The 17,365-nt window shown below is 44.2% G+C and overlaps 1 protein-coding gene across 3 annotated transcripts in view; it reads left to right on the forward strand.

Annotated features, from left to right (window-relative positions):
- Positions 1 to 17,365, forward strand: part of LOC112299863 (maltase-glucoamylase) — a 166,439-nt gene that overhangs the window by 107,132 nt on the left and 41,942 nt on the right. For all 3 annotated transcript variants that reach the window (XM_053926556.2, XM_053926554.1, XM_053926555.2), the window contains 11 exons: positions 567 to 698; positions 792 to 890; positions 2,962 to 3,075; positions 4,022 to 4,106; positions 6,288 to 6,405; positions 11,459 to 11,630; positions 12,152 to 12,268; positions 14,991 to 15,145; positions 15,292 to 15,376; positions 16,216 to 16,272; positions 16,785 to 16,909. In XM_053926556.2, coding sequence (XP_053782531.1) covers positions 567 to 698; positions 792 to 890; positions 2,962 to 3,075; positions 4,022 to 4,106; positions 6,288 to 6,405; positions 11,459 to 11,630; positions 12,152 to 12,268; positions 14,991 to 15,145; positions 15,292 to 15,376; positions 16,216 to 16,272; positions 16,785 to 16,909 — 1,259 coding nt within the window. The remainder of the gene's footprint in view (positions 1 to 566; positions 699 to 791; positions 891 to 2,961; positions 3,076 to 4,021; positions 4,107 to 6,287; positions 6,406 to 11,458; positions 11,631 to 12,151; positions 12,269 to 14,990; positions 15,146 to 15,291; positions 15,377 to 16,215; positions 16,273 to 16,784; positions 16,910 to 17,365) is intronic.

Here is a 17,365-nt window from a genome sequence, read left to right on the forward strand (position 1 = left end):
TCACTTAACCCCTTCACATTTCAGTCTTCTCACTAAGAATAACGTCTGCGCCCCACAGGTTGGTATGCCAACACAGAAATAATGTGTGTATGAGAGTTTGGTTAAGGAAAGCTCTATCCCTTTGTCATTTGTCTGTGTTCATTATTACCCTAGAAGTTTTATAAGACAAGACTGTTTCCTCCTCTTACGTTATAGTCCAGCTTGACCTCTAGGGTCTAAGTTAGTACATGGTTATAACATTGCTCGTGGGCTCATTCAAACAAACATCGAAAGAATGCTTTTATTATAAGCATCTAAGCCCTCAAAGACAGGGACAAACCCACAGTCGCCACCATCACGTCCTCCCAATACCTCACGGCAGGCATCTATCAAGGCACAGAGACAACCTAAGAGCACCTGCATCCTTCAAGAAGGGCTTATTGACCCCTGGTCAATAAGTAGCCAAGTCCTGGGAGGTCCAGGATCATGGAGAAAATATGACTTCCGTTTTAATGGTCAAGAACCAGAGTTACCGTATCAGCGTGGAGGTACTGCCTGAGTTCTAACTGGCCAGCACTGTCTTCCAGGACGTCCAGTACTCGGACATAGACTACATGGACGGAAAGAAGGACTTCACTGTGGATGGAAAGGCTTTCCCTGGTCTCCCAGACTTTTCTGAGAACTTACATAAACATGGACTGAAATATGTCATTATCGTGGTATGTTCAAGCACTTACTCGGTGGCCTAGTTTTTCCTTGAAAATGCAAAAAAAATATAAAAACAGTATTTTATTGTCTTGTTTGTTTTCTAGAACCCTGGCATCTTGAACGATTCTGACTACAATACCTATGTGAATGGAACTAAAAAGAGAGTGTGGGTCTTGGGGGACAATGGCTTCGTCCTTGGGCAGGTGATTTCTTGAAAAAAAAAATCAGAGTAAATGACAGTCATTTGGGGAAGTTTGTGCTTTTGGTAGGACAAGGGGTGGCAGGAAGGCCAGTTACAGTATCATTGTATCGTGGCTGTAGAGGTTCCTGTTGCTATTATTTTTAACCAGTTGATGGAATAGTAGGATGATTAAAATTCTTAAGGATTTATTTATTTTTTTAGTTGAAATGTATTTGACATAAAACATTGTGTACATTGAAGATGTCCACTGTGTTGATTTGATACGTTTCACTATTGCAATATGATTGCCCTCAGCACAATAGCCCCTCAGTCACATCACAGATTTTCACTTCTTTTTCTTTCCTTCCTTCCTTCCTTCCTTCCTTCCTTCCTTCCTTCCTTCCTCCCTCCCTCCCTCCCTCCCTCCCTCCTTTCTTTTTTTGTGCTGGAATGATTAAGATCTAGTCTCTAGAAAGCTTGCCCCTGACCCTCTAATAATACAGATAGTCGAGAGGCAATATGTGGTTAGAAGAAAGTGTTATTTATTCTTAAAGTCCTCTTGCCTCACAATTTCTGTTTCTTTCCCACGACAAATAAATTCAACTGTGATAATGGACCAAGATGCGGATAGACTCATGTGAAACCTAATCTTAGCTCATGTATTTTTACTTTACGTGAGACCTACAGAGCCCAGCTTTTGTTCTGGGGTAGTGATTTCAGGCATTTAAGTGGGCTGCTTAGGAACCTATTTTGGGGGCAGTTGAGCTTTTGAAAATATTTTAAATCAAATCATGTAGTCAGCCTTCTCTGCCCATTGTGTGCAGGGTCAGCCCTCGAGGACTGGATGCTGGGAGATTTACTAAAACCAGTACTTCACCTAAAAGTTCACCTGGCTGTCCTTCTTGTTGCTCCTGGGCAGTTAACTTTGGAAAACTTGTCCTTTCAGGGTTATCAGTGACCCCTTCCCTAACTGCCCACTTAGTTCTTACCATTGACTTTGTGTACAATACTTACTTCTGTTGTTCTGTTTATCTGAAAAGTAGATCATCCAGACCTGTGAGTCTTTTTGGTAGTATTCTTATTTGAGTGGCATATCACTAGGAATTTGCATATAATTACAAAAAATTAATTATAATAGATAGCTGCCTCCAATGGCCAATAAATAACAGAAATCGTTTGATCTAAAATGTTGGCACAGGTAGTAGTGCCGGAGGTGGTGTGGGGTAATTATAAAAGAATTTGGTTAAAATGTACGTTCCAGGCTCTGCTCCAGGTACCGTGTTGCTGCAGGAGATTGCTCTTCCACACCACCTGTTCCCTGAGGTTCAGAGTTACCTGTGGTTATTATATGGTGCCCCAGCGCCTAAAACAAAGAACTGGGAGATAGACAGACAGACAGACAGATAGATACTCATTATACTGCCCGAGCGCCATGTGGTCCCTAAATGACAGCCTGCAAATGTGTTGGGAAATAAGCAACAGTGCATGCACAAAAGCTTGTATCCTGGTAATTCAGAATTTTCAGCAATTTGGCTATGAGCATATCTTTGTGTTATGTGTGGAAAATGTTAAAAGCCAATCATTGATAGAAATAGGAAGAGAAGTGAGAATATGAAATATTTGACCTAAGAAGCACAAGATTCATTTAATCATTTAAAAAAGATTGTTTTTATGCCTCAAACCAACATGTTATTTATAAACCACATTATTCAAAGCAAGTTTTAGAAGATCTTCAATTAGCAACATATTAAACAAATTCAATCATTCTCTTCTAAAATATTATATAGTTAGGCTTTCTCGTATTTTAAACAATTCTATCGATTGGCTTGACATGATGAAATTTTGCTTTTTTTTTTCAATCATAGAAAAAAGACATTTGATGGCTTCTCATCTACATAATAAGTTGTTTTTCCCTTTCTCTTTTCTTGCTTTGTTTCCTTGCATCTATTGTAACATTTCGTTTTGGGAGGAGAGCCTCCAATTGTGATCTAACATGGTGAGCTCTGTGGGGCTCCCAGTAGAAGAGGCAGTAGCCCGCAGTGAATGCGGGAGTGACCCGTCCAACGAACTGCCTGACCTTCTTTGTCCTTTAGGGGTATCCTGGATGGACAGTCTTTCCTGATTATACGAATCCAGTTTGTACTCAGTGGTGGACAGAAGAGTTCCAAAACTTTAGTGCATTTCTGAAGTTTGATGGAGTGTGGATTGTAAGTCGTTATTCCAGGGTTAAACTTATTTTGGAGACAGATATTTCAAATTTTGAGGTGAATTTTGAGTCTAATTTGTAATAAAGTAGTTTACTTGAGATAGTAATATTCTAAATCCTTTTACTTAATGCTGGGTTTATATGCAATAAATTAGATTCCTCAAAACTCTGGATTTTAATTCTCAGTCTGCTACCAACTGGTTAGGTTCTTTTTGAGAAAGGTTTTTGCTTTCTCATGGCTTCAGCTTTTTGCTTCATTAACTCTCTTTTAGCTTTAAAAATTACTATTTTATTAGAAACTACAGGTGCTATTATTTGTAGCAATGGTTCATTAAAATTTAAAGTACATCATTAGAGAAGAATTTAGGTACCTTTTAATTTCTAGAGAACAGGAAGTGGGGAAGAGTCTTTGAAATTGGAAAAAACTCCTCTGTTAGCAGGATTATGCATCACCTACTTTTAATCTTCTTTAAAGAAATGGATTTGATCTCAGTTGTATCTTCTTCTTGCACTGCACTGAGTGGAATGAAACAGAAAATTATAAAATAGAACATTACTCTATCTTAGGTTCTTTAAAACAATAGTGCAGCCATATCAGTAACTATAAAATCATAACTTGTAAGAATTAGCCTTTGAGATAGTATTTCTTAATTAACTGATTGCAATCAATGTATAAAGGTTAAATGTACCTGATATCATTTAGAGCTGAAAGGTACTTTAGATACAGTCTAATCCAAAAGATGATGCACTCTGGTTTCTCTTCAGATCATGTAACTTGCCTTTTACAAAAGATGAAACAGAGGTAAAAAAAAAATTAAGATTACTTAAAATCCCCAAATCTATTAATAAGAGACCCCAGCTATCCAGCTTCTAGTTCAGTAAACGTCCCCGAACAACTACCTGGTCATCGGTGACTCTTCCACTCTGTGTATTTTGTGTCTTTGAAGGACTTGGATGAAGTCTCTAACTTTCTCCCAGCTTCTAACCATAGTTGTGAAGCCAACAACTTGAACTTTCCTCCGTTCACACCTCGTAAGTTTTTACCTGTTTGCTATGACGCAGGTACGAGACATTTAAAACAACCTCAGTGGAACTCAGTGTGGGCAGGAGCAATTTCCCTTCCCAGTTTAAGGGACCACCCCACTGAAGCCCCCTGACCACCCCTTCCTGGGGGCCTTACTGCATTGTTTGCTCTCTGACTTTTCACTGCCGCAATCCAAGGGCAAGCGTGTGGTGAAGGTCATATCTCCCGGGGCGGTGCCTCCTGTCTTGAGTTCTAGATGCTCCCGCCCTGTTCACTGCCTCTAAACCCCTTTAAAACATGGTTCAAGTTCAAACTTCATGACAATGTCAGAATACTGGAAGTACACATTGCCTTCCGTTGGAGTAACTCTGTAATTTGTGTGTGTATTTGTTTAACTCATCGCTAACAGCCCCAAGGGTTCCTGCTAGTCCTTCCTATTTTGAGTCCCATTTCTAGTCCAGGTCAATTTTCCAGGCCCTGATTTTGAAAGAATGTGTGTGTGTGTGTGCAACAGTATATTCTTTGTGGAAACAAATGCACCCCAGCATCTCAGTGGAGTGCACGCTATAAACTTCTTCTTTGCTCATGTCATACCCCAGTGTGGGGCACACTCACATCTACACGGGGACTCGGGAGTCTAGTTAACTTCCATTGCCCGCTTCTCCTTTCATGGAGCCTTTTTTTGCAGCTTCCTAGGTAAAGGAGAAAGAGAAGGGATCTTTATGGAAAGGCCTGGAAGTGGGGTGAGTTCAATTTGCTCACATTTTTTGGGCCAGAATCCGATCAGTCAGTCTCTACTAAACTTCAAGTGAAAATGGGAATATAATATTATACTCCCAGGAAGAAGACACAGGAGGCACAGGCTTGGTGAGCATCTGGTCAGTTTGTACCAGTTTGTTCCGGTTCCTCTACTCGTACCCTCGGAGCAAGGTCTAGCTGTTCCTTTACCCCGTTAGGGCACTGAAGGAGTGAAGAACTTTTTAAGAGAAATCTTGACTTCAAACTGTTTAACTTCTTGCAAAGTCTACTGTTTCTTTCCCCTGCTTATTCTTTATTCCTCTCTGCTCATTTTTTGTTCCCCAATTTTTTTTTTCACTGTGGATTAGTTTATCATGTTTCTCCTTTAATCTCTTAGTCTTCTACTTAGTCCAAACTAAGTTGTTGTTTTTTCCCTACAGAGCACTGCAATCTTATTCACCTTCTGTCTGCTTCTGGAAAGCACCCCACTCCCTACCTCCCAGCCTTTTGTCTGCCTGCACAGGACAAGCTGCCCTGCCTCTGGTCTACTTTTAACCTTTCAGGAACAGAACGTACACTTTAGCTTGAAAAGGATTTAGATACATGACTTTGCCCACGGGACCATTTTAGTGTCCTGTCTTATCACTGAAGTGATGGTGGAACTCAAGCCGCAGATGTTGCCCTGCCAGAAATGTAACTGTCTTTATAACGTATCATTAAATGTAGCTCCTCACTCCAAACCCCGACTCTTGGGCTGGTGGGAAGACTCAGTCATCCCCGGCTCCGCCTCTCTCTGGAACTGCGCTCAGACTGAGGTCCTGTGAATAGGAAGGCTTCCTGAGGGAGGGCAGGTGTGGCCCCCAGGTATTGGTCTGGAAGGAGAAGGAGAACGAGACTGCAGGCCTCAGGACAGAAAATGTTGGGCGTTTAGGCATAAGAAAGGGAAAATGCAGTAACAATGCTGTTTCCAAAGGCAGCATCTAAGTTCTTATTCACAAAACCACCCAAGTGTCATGTCTCATTTTTTTTAAAGTGTGACTGAGGTGTGAATGCTTGTAATATTAGAATGAATATGCTCCCTTTTCACTGCCCTCATATCTGTTCTTTGTGCGCTCAACTCTCCTCGATTACATAGATGTAGTTAGATGTGTGTGCTTTATTTATATTTTATCTGTATCAACGTTCCATGGCTCTGAGCTTGTTCTGGGCAGCCTCCACTCAGCACCGTTCTCTGTGAGCTCAAGAGAATTAATTTGAATGCTTTATCTCCACAAGGGGCTTAGTGTGTGCCCCAGGTAGGAGGTGGCATTTAGGATCGGATTTAAGATCTGGAAATGGTTTTGTCGGGTGGAGATTGGCGGGGAAGGCACAGGCCAGGAAGCACACAGGGTGGTTATTTTGTGCGAGGTTGTTGACAGGGAAGGGGCTCGCTGACGAGTATTTCCCCGCAGGAGTGCTGGACCGCTTGCTCTTTGCAAGGACCCTCTGCATGGACGCCGAGTTTCACTGGGGTCTGCACTACGACGTCCACAGCTTGTACGGCTACTCCATGGCGAGAGCCACCGACTCGTAAGCACTCGACTGCCTCCTCGTTCCAGATGTGGGGAGCTGGGAGGTGCAGGGTTTCCCTTGTCATCTCGAAGCATATTTTTCACATATATTCTGTGGTTATAGGGACCTAGAAACTCAGATCTTACAGGCTTCTCACGAGGGCTTCTCATATATTCCCTTGGTGCCTGCACAGGATTCTTTTTGATTGGCTTGTGACTAAGGACTCGATACTGGTAGAGCCCCTAACTGGAAGTCAGCCCTTGCTTGGGTTCTGTAACTGAATGTGCTGTGGTCATCACACTAGGGGCTCCTGATTTAGCAAATAACAATGCAGCACACCCAGTGAAGCTCGCAATGGACACACGTACGCTAAAAACTATTCATCGTTGATATGAAATTCAAGTTTACCTGAGTGGCCTATATTTATATGGCAATGTTATACCACACCCTCCTGGGTTCCTCCCCTGCTGCCTGCCCCAGTCTCCCTCTCAGTTCTCCCCTGGGCCCCAAGATGCACATATCACCCCTACCCCACCACCACCTTCACCCCCCTATCACCACAACTACCACCCCCACCATCACCCCCACCCCCACCACCATCAGCACCGCCACTCAATATGAAAGTCTAACCAAGAGACACATGCTTCCTGCAAAGGAGTCAGTCCTTTTCAGACCTTGTCACATGAATTTTTTGCTAGTGACTTTGTAAATGGAGGACTAGCTCCCTGCAGACCTCCACCAAGTTCCTTCCTTGGAAGGTGGAAAAATATAATCATTACACCTAGGAGGGAAGAAATTCAGAGCTAAGCTTAAGAAGATTTTAATTTAAATGTATAAAACAGATGGAGTGGCTTAGGAAAGAATGTCTTGGTTTGTCTCTTCTTATTTCCTTTTGTTTTGGTGTTTCTAGAACTCCATGGCGGGGTTCTAGAAATAGGGACAGGACGACTTTGATGTCCTTATAGAACTTTTCTCAGTCCTTCTACCTGACTTCTCTGTGGTACATGACATCGCTGACCACTGCTTTGAAACTCGGCTCCTTTAGCCCCGACACACCGCTCCCGCTGGGCTCACCTGCTCTGTTCCCGGCTGTCCCTCCTGATCTCTGTTCCTCTTTAACCTCTGGGTCTTTTCCATCTACTCTCTCACTATTGCTACGCCTCAGAGCTCAACCCCTAGACTCCTTTTTTTCATTCTCTGCCAATACAAAGGTAATTTATTTCTGTTCAGTTTTTACTGTAACGTATTTTGATAACTTTAAAGTCTATAATTCTATAACTTTATAGCTGAGGTCTCTCCCTGATTTTCAGACCCAGATATCCACAACAACCTTCTGATCTTCTCTACTTGGATGTCTTCTTGTACCTCCAATGCCATTCACCTTACTCTGTTACCTGTTTCTGCCCAACCTCCACAGTCTGGCTAATCATTTTTGAAATGATTAAACTACCTATCTTGGTTGGTAGCTACACCATCCCTATCTCCCACACTCCCAAGTGAGAAACTTGATATCGTCCTTGAGTTATTTCTTTCCATCACACCCTCTTTTACCATCAGTCTTCAATCCTTTTGATTATGAAACAGTTCTATAACCATCTCCTTTTCCCCTGCTGACACTTCTTTCCACTGTCAACACTCACGTGAAGCTTACATGAGCGCCATGACTACTGGTCTTCCTTCCCTGGCTTTAGCTTTATCTCCCACTCATCCATCCTCTTCTCTTGCTATTCAAAGTGTTGTCCAAGGACCAGCCACATTAGCATCACCTGGAAACGTATTAGCACTGCAGCCTCTTGGCCCTCACCTTAGACCTTGGCAATGACAACCTGAGTTTTAGCAGGATTTCCAGGGGTATTGAAAGTATGTGAAAGTTTCCAAAGCACCACTCTCTACCACTGTTGAGGTGATCTTTCTGAATCACACGTCTGCTCATCACTCTCCCCGGTGAAGATCTGCTCACTTCTCTCCCCACTGAAAAATTACCTTTACCTTGGTACCTTCTATACAATAAAAGCCAGCCACCCTAGCCAAACCTGTAAGGTACTTCATAATGTAACCCTTTCTTAGTATTGTTCTTCCATCTCTGCTACTCCTCATATTTTATGCTCCAGTAAACATAACTGCTTACTGCTCCTGAATTGAAAGCTGTTTTATTCTTCCACGTCTTTGCCTGTGTGGCTCTCTCTGCACAGGATGCCCTTCCCCGCCCTGTCCATTTTCCAAGCATGCGCTTATCTTTAAAACCTCACCTCACGTGTTAATGCTGGAAACCTACCTGGCACGCCTAGGGGAAGATTGTGTCCTCCCTCCACCTTTATCTTGTGCTACCTTTGTTCTTATTGCACTATGCCTAATATTCGAACATCTGTAATGCAATTTTCATTCACTTTTTTCCCTTGCCGCACTGTAAGTTCCTTGAGGGTGCAGTCACCCTGTGTGTCCTTAGCCTGAGGAATCGGGTGTGTCCTAAAGGCAAGGTTGTTGAATGAATGCCTGGCCCGAGAAAGAGAAGAAGGGCAGGACAGTCTCCGCCTCTGAGTGACTTAGAGGCAGAGACTGGGCCTCCTTTGTTTCTTGCACCGTTTTGTCTGCGTGACTAAACTACTTTGCTGGCTTGTCCAAGTGAGAGAGTGTCCTTGTCCAGTAAATGCAGATGTTTTTATTTCAATAAATGAAACGCTTCGTGAAGAGACACACACATCTTATTTTATCTTCTCTTTTCTGACTTCTTTCTCTTTCACCCGACCTTTCCTGATGGGTAAGACGGTTCCCTCATCTTTGGAATGAGAGTGTTGGATTGATGTTTCCCACATCCCGTCTTGTTCCAATCTGTTTCCACTCACAGATGCTTCTCTCTGAGCCTGGAAGGTGGGGAGAGCGTGGGTAGTGGCCAGGGTGAGAAGGAAAGAGTAAGAGAGGGTGCGTGGGAGGGAGGAAAGATTCAAATTGCTTTATTGCTAGAGTCTCCATGTGATAAAAGTGCTATAAAATCATAATGGGGTTTAATAAGTCCTAATAGCTATGGCTAATGGTTAAAAGGTCGAAGTTCCCAGAGAACAGTGGAGATAAATGGAACTTGGTATCTGGGCATCAGATAGAATTGGTTGAAAAAAAGATCAGATTCTCACTCGGTGGGATCTGGCCATCAGGAGAATTTAAGTCATAAATCTGGTGAAGATTTGGCTCGGCCTTAGCTGGAAGTAAAGCCTGGGGACAGGGTTACTGGCCTACCATGACTATGAAATTCACTTGCCTCTGGCCTAAAAGTGGAAGGAAACCAGTTCCTCTCACAGATCAAGACCTGACCATCAATAGACCAAACCTGGGGTATGCAAAATAGAGACTTGGGGATGTCTGAGCGAAATTTTTCCTCTAAGCCAAAAAAGCCCCACAAACAAACAAACAAAAAACCAGACTGTCATCTAATCAAATCTAATGTCATCTAATCAGTGTTACCAAAGTGGCCTGACTAAATAAACCCTAACCTCAGATAACTTCATTCCTGTTTCAGTTTCACTTTATGCCGCTTCCGTGTGTTTCTTTCATGACTGGTGATTGCAGGGTGCAAGACACCCTCTAGCCAGTGGCGGTGAAGGCGAAGCATCACTAGTCCCGATCACGGAGAAACAAGGGCAGGCGTTGGAGAGTGAGTCCTCTCCATTGCACCCTGATATGTTGCTCATTAAATTGTCGGAATAGGGCACGTCATTTTCTTTTCTTTTTTTTCTTTGAATTTAATTAAATCTTTTATTTTTTTAAATTTTTTAAAATTTTTATTCAGTTACAATTGTCGGCATTTCCTCCCCATCCCCCTACCCCAACCCAGCCAGTCCCACCTCCCTCCCCCACCTCTACCCTCCCCCTTGATTTTTTCCTTGTGTTCTTTATAGTAGCTCCTATAGACCCCTCTCCCCACTATCCCCTCCCGACTCCCCTCTGGCTATTGTTACATTGTTCTTAAACGAGTCTTCCATTTCCGAACTACCCCTTTTTCCATTACCAGTTGCCCTGCATGTATGACTCCCTGTGACATCCTGCTCAGGGATACGAAGACGGAAAGCGTAGGTGGTCATGATAGCATTGCCAGGAACTGCCCAGGGCCTGCGGGTGCACTTGTCTCAGACCACGTGTCGGAAGGAAAGAGAGAAGAGCTTGCCTGCGAAGAGCTAGAAGTGATTGTGACTCAGCTCTCATTATTCTCTAGTTGTAATATCATTCAGTTTTAAAACATTAAAAGAAGGTGTGAGCTGTTTAGGAAAGGAGAGGTCAGGGAGAGGCCTATTTGAAAGAGCGTTCTGAATAAAAGCCAGGAAAATCGCCTGTATCTCACTGTATGTTATCTGCCCCCCCATCCTTTCTGAGTTCCTCATCCGTAATTCCTTTGCCCTACTTTCTATGTAGTTTTATTGGATAGGTAATATTTTACATGTAATACAATGAAAATATTTTATATTTTAGTTGCTTTTAAGTTCATTAAGAGGATCATATGCCATCCTCTGAGATTTACTTGTTTTAATTGATACTAGTTTGTGCACATTAAGATCTCCTGACAGTGGGAATTGCTAATAATAAGTTCTGAAGCTTCAGAGGAGCCCAGATGTGCACAAAATCTCCTCTCAGGCAAGCGGCAGGTACAGGGTTCCGACCTTAGCTGGTGTTGAGCTAAACAGGATTATGAATGGGCAGCAAGGCACGGAACCCAGGGACACTGGGAAATTTTTTTCTCCTGGGAGAAGGTGAAGGTCAAGAACCCATGGTTCCAATGTATTGTCGAGCAAAAGGCCAAGAGCACAGCAGCTCCAAGATGCAGAAGACATAATCAGGAGGACGGGAGCCCAGAGAGAGCCCTTGGGGGTACTGGACTGTTGAGGCTTGTACTCTCCATCTGGGGTCTGAAACCTTATCTAGAAGTGAGATAGAAGCTCTTAAAGAAGTCACTTTAGTCTGCTCACCTTCATGACGCCCTGCCGTCTTTTCTCAGCTTCATCGGAAAGCACTGCTGCCTTGGGAACGGGTAAGCCCCAGACACTCACAGCTCACTTCCCATTGGGTCGGCTGTGCTCCTTTTCAGGGCCCTGAAGAGTATCTTCCCCCAAAAGAGGAACTTCATCTTGTCCCGCTCTACTTTTGCTGGATCTGGCAAGTTTGCTGCTCATTGGTTGGGGGACAATGCAGCCACCTGGGATGATCTCCGATGGTCTATCCCTAGTATCCTTGAGTTCAACCTATTTGGCATCCCCATGGTGAGTTTCATCTTGGAGCTTTCACCCTTTGTCCCTGGACACTCTTGCCAGTACCCATCTTTGAGGTGTCTGAAAACCAAGGAGCATATGTCTCACTGTGAGATGCATTGCAAAAGTCCATTTTTGTTATGTGGTGTGAGCTGCTTTCTGAAGATTGAATAGTAGCATTTTACCACTGGGCTGTTGCCCATGAAATCTCTGAAATTAGGAAGATGCCCCCACGAGTGAAATGTGTTAGTATCACAGAAAAATTCCAATAACAGGGCCTCAGTGAAATTGGGAACTGAATATTGGGGATGAGCCCTTGATTCAACAGTTGGTCTTCCTCTCTTAGCTGGTCCATAGTAGCCCACTTGTTTTATTCCTCCTTTCAGCTGGGGGATTTGCCCTGGAAGCCTGAGACCTCTTGCAGCACAGCATGACAGGAATAAGAGATTCCCTTTTCCCTTATCTCACAGGTATACAGTCAATGCATTCTCCTCTCTCGTTGACCACTGTGCTTGTATGTGCTAATTCCCCAGGTAGGCGCCAATATCTGCGGTTATACAAAAGATGTCACAGAGGAGCTCTGCAGGAGGTGGATGCAGCTTGGGGCGTTTTATCCCCTCTCAAGGAATCACAATGGGCCTGGCTTCCGGGTAAGGTCCCCAGGAGAAGAGACAGAAACTTCTTGAGTTGTCTAATCTATTTGTTGTCAAAGAGAGGTTGAAGAATATCCTTCGTGTTGGCCCTAACTGTAGCAGCAGAATAGTTAAATTTTGAGTGATAGACCTAAAAAGCATGGCATGGGCGTGATGGTGTGGAAAAGGAGATATGTATATTATTATATACACATATATAATTATATATATATATGTATTATTGTCAGAAACTCACCGACAAAGGTGAGAAGGGCTGTTGAAGGTCCCACAGTGCTGCCGTCACGCTTCTATTACCTCTTATATGAGGTGGGACAATTGGAGCTCATTGATACTTCAGTCGATACAAGGGAAACCACTCCTAGACATAGGGGAGCAAGGAGAAAGGATTTCGAGAGGGTCAGGCCCGTGATCTGAACATTTTTTTTCACATCATTACAACATTTTATCTTTCCATGAATGGTTTGAGAGACCACTTCCCACTATTTCTCACAACGTATCCCACCTTCCTGTTCTATCCAAAATCACATTTTGGATGATTTTGGCGAGCGTATAGAAATGGGTTCAAGGTCCCTCTTAAGGGGGTGTGTATGAGATGTGTATGGTGACGGTAGGAGCAAGTTGGGTGGGAGGCCCTTTCTTTTAATGAAGAAACCTGCTAATGGAGTGATTTAGCTCTTAATAGGCTCACTAGAGTAACTCACTGATAATCATTTCAGCTCCAGTTCTTGACTTTGTCCAATGTCATGTCTCTGACCTGGGAGAGATTTGTAGTCGGACCTTCAAAGGATTTTATCCCTGGGCTGTTCCCAGCCGTTTGTGGTCAGGAGAGAGACGGACTCTTCCTGATTTCTAAGCAGGTGGCTGGCGGGGGCGGTGGGGGGGGCAGGTGCTCTTCCTGAAGAGGTAACTCAGAAGGACTTTCATCAGTGAGAGCACACGGTCACTCAGGCTGCCTGGACACAGGGCTGGTTTACTTTCCTCTCAGCTAGTGCTGACCACACAATGACAATGGCAGCCACATGTGGACTTTTAAAAGCAGGTCCAAAAAGCACAAAGAAACAGGAGCAATTATTTTAAATTTATTTTATATAAGTCGATCTATCCTAAACATCATTTCAATGTCTATTGTATACAAAATATTAACAACGAGCTATTTTATATTCTTTTCCTTTTATACTATGTCTTCTAAATTCAGTGGGCTTTTTACACTTGCAATGCATCTCAGTCTGTTTGCTGTACTTTCAGCAGTTGGAGGGAAATGTAATCCCACCAGAACAATAAAGTTGCATTTCGTGGAAAAAAAATTTTACATTAATTCAGTTTTGAGGTTTATATTTTAAATAAGTACAATTAAATATAATTGAAAGTTTAGTTCCTCAATCTTACTAACGACAGCTCAAGTGTTCAGTAGCCCCACGTGGCTTGTGGCCGCCCTGCGAGACAGGGTGGCTCCAGGTTTTCTCAGTTGGAGGCCAGGGTGATGTAGGATGTGGAGTGTTATTTTCTTCGGTGTTTGGCCTCAGGGTTTTCACCAAACCCTACACTGGGGCACTGAGTGGTCTCATGGAGTTTCCAAAATTCAGTCCCCGTAATACAGTACAGGATGACAAGTCTAAATATATGTATAACTTTCAAAGTACAAGGAAAGTGAACAAAATCAGGGAACATTTATGTTTCTGGGTCCTAAGAGAATTAGATTTCCCTTATGAAGGGTTGTTTCATTCCTCTTAGATAAAATCTGCTAAAAACTCTCTTCATGATTGCTTTGCACTTCGTGTACTGAAGAACAAATAGAGGTCGCTGTCTTTAGGGCAAAGAAAGTAAAACAAATTTTGCTGGCAAAAACTTTACACGCAAAACCAGACATAAAAACCAAAGGACATCGATGCATAGCCCACGGACACAGACGACAGTGTGGCGAAGGCCTGGTGGGGGTGGGGTGGGGAATGGGAGACACCTGTAACAATATCAACAATAAAACATAAAAGAAATAAAACGGGTTACAGGGATATGATGTACAGTGTAGGGAATAGAACCAATGATGGAGTAACTGTGATGACAGACCGTTCGTTCCTAGACTCGCTGCGGTGGTCACTCTGTGAGGTATGTAAATGTTGAACCGCTACATTGTACACCTGGAACTAATATACTGTATATCAACTTTAATTAAAATAAAATTTAAAATAATCAATAAATAAAATTTCAAATTCATAAAACAGCATGGAAAGAAGAGATGGATTCTCGATCGTGGTGGTTGGGCAGTATGTGGCTTAAGGCAATGGGTTTCAAATTCTCTTTTAGTAGAAGGATGACTTTATTCTTATTATTTGCCAAATGATGTAGAATGAGAACCTCAATGTGTGAAATCCACTGGAGCAGCCCTGAGGGGCAGAGCCCACACTAGGCCCTTTAGCACCTTGACAATCTCTGGAGGTTCCTGTATCACCCTGAAGCTGCCACAGACCAGTGTCAGGAGATACCCGTCAAATTTAAACCCTGCCACTTACTTGCAATTTACCCTGGGAAAGTCATGTAACCTCTGATGTGGCTTTCTCATCTATAAAACGAAGGGGCAGGACCCAGCTCCTTTCAGTTCTGGAAACGCTTTGACATCTTCAAGTTTGAGAACGTAACTCCTTACATATGAGAAAGCTTCTTATCAAAGGGAAATTTTAAAATGTGATGGAAATGGCTAGTAATTGCTTACGGTTCCTTCTAGGACCAGGATCCTGCGGCCTTTGGTGAAGACTCCCTGCTGTTGAACTCCTCCAGGCACTACCTCACCATCCGCTACACCCTGCTGCCCTACCTCTACACCCTCTTCTACCGCGCTCACACCCTGGGGGAGACTGTAGCCAGGCCCCTGGTCCACGAGTGAGTTTCCTGACCCGTGAAGACATCCTTTCAGATCATAATCCCACTTCCCTTCTTAGTGCTAACAAGGTTCACGAGGACCTTGTTGCCATACAATGAGCTGCCTTCCTGTACTGGGGGCTTCACCTGCCTTCTCTGGTTTCCAGGTTCTACCAGGACCCGGCTACGTGGGAGGTACACGAGCAGTTCTTATGGGGGCCCGGACTCCTCATCACGCCGGTTTTGCAGGAAGTATGTTTATAATCTGAACGGTGGGGTGGGACATCACGCTTGCCCTCATGGCTCTATAGCTGAATATGCTGGAGCCTGAGTGTCTTTGGCTGCCTTTAAATATAAATGTGAATATAAAGGAGAGAGAGATTCTGAAAGCTTGGAAATTTTAAAAATAGCAACTCTTGGTCCCACTGCCTGACCAAGCAAAACAATTTCCATTTTGCAAGATTACATTCAAGCCTGTGTCTTTAAGCATATGGATGTCGACAGGGCCCTCAAATGCCTTGGGCTGACCATCTGCCTGTGTTTCCCTTTGACCAGAGGGGATGTGATATTGAGGTTAGGAAGGAGCAGGGAGGGAGAGAGGAGTGCAGGGTAAGAGGAGGATGTTCCTGTGGAGTTCATGGTGTGATCTGGGGCAGCTGTGAGTGGGGAGAGTGGGGGAGCAAGGGGCGGGATCAGGAGTATGCTGATCAGTTTGTAACATGAAAGGTCACCAATGTTCTCATGTCAAAGGCCCTTGGAGCTGGTGTTTTTGCCACACCGTCTCATGGCGGGTGCAGCTCAGCAGTGAGTAGTCCTGCTGGAAGGCTCTCCTGGGCGCCTGACTAGCTCAGTGTCCTCCCACCTGTCAGATTACACAAGTGACTCAGTGAATGAAGTCCTGCTTCTCTTAGGAAGTTCAGGAGCCTGACAGCCAAACAAACTTAATTGCTGGTACGGCTCAGCCTCACTGAGTGTCTGTGTTTTCCTCGGTGGAGTGGGAGGACTGTTCAGAGGGGCACAAGGAGCCACACGGGGAGGGGTGTGAACTGTAAAGGGGCATGCTAATGTCACTCATTACTGTGTTTCCCTAGGGCGTGGACCGAGTGAGAGCATACATACCAGATGCCATCTGGTACGACTACGAGACAGTAAGTGAGGTGGCCCACTTGGCCCAGAGACCTGGCTCTAGCAGAGGACCGTTTTAAGGCAGCAGCTGTGTTGGGAGCCCAGGGCAGGATGATAATACAAGGTTTTACATGTAGTTGATTGTGGGTACACTTCCCTGTGGAAGGCCTTTCCAAAGGTACGATGAAATAATTTGAATAACTGGGGTAGGTTGATGGGAATTTTCATTATGTCCACGTGGCCACCCTGCAGCTGTCAGGACTAGCCATGGGACGTAGGCTGGGAGGGCTTATGGAACGAAAGCCCTGGTGGAATCACAGCGTGGGGTAATACAAAGAAATGAGGTGGGTGGGAGTCTCAGCTTTGCTGTCTACTAACTACCTGTATGCCTTGGACAAGTCACTCCACTTCGGCAGGGGGCGGAGGGGTGTCTGGTTTTCTCTTATTTAAAATGAGGCAGCTAAGCAAGTAGCTCTCCAAAGAGCCTTCTAGCCCAAACAGCCACTGATCGGATCGGTTTTCCTTTGCTGGTTAGGGAGTAGCCACCCAATGGAGGAAGCAATTGGTGCAGATGCTGCTGCCCCCGGATAGGATAGGACTTCACCTTCGAGGGGGCTACATATTTCCCACCCAGCAGCCAAGCACAACCACAGAGGCCAGGTAAGCTCCTCACTCTTCCAAGGTGGGACTGCTCTCAAGCTCCAAAAGGCAGGGCATTGAGGAAGAGGTGAATATAGGGACTAAATGTGGATGAACCCAGGGAGGACATCTCCAGTCAGGGATCCTCCTCCCCTCCTTTCAGGGTTGACCCCAAATCAGCATCTTAGAATTCACTTAGTGGGGGGTAAGTGTAGCCTCTGTTCCTTTGCATTTCCATAGTCTTTCAGTTATGGATTGAATCAGATTACAAGAAGAGTCAAAAGATCACTCAGGAGGATTTTTCATGGTCAAAAATTGCCCTCAAGGAGGTTGCCTGAGACCTGAGAGAAGGCAAGTTAAATAGGAGCCCAAGTCAACATCGCTGCAAGGGCAAGAGTCAGGAAGTTTGGGTTCACGCCCCAATTCTACACCACACCAGATGTGTTATGATGGCCACTTACTCTCTGTATTTCTGCG

This window comes from Desmodus rotundus, chromosome 6 (assembly GCF_022682495.2).
Source record: "Desmodus rotundus isolate HL8 chromosome 6, HLdesRot8A.1, whole genome shotgun sequence".
In the NCBI taxonomy this organism is placed as follows: Eukaryota; Metazoa; Chordata; class Mammalia; order Chiroptera; family Phyllostomidae; genus Desmodus; species Desmodus rotundus.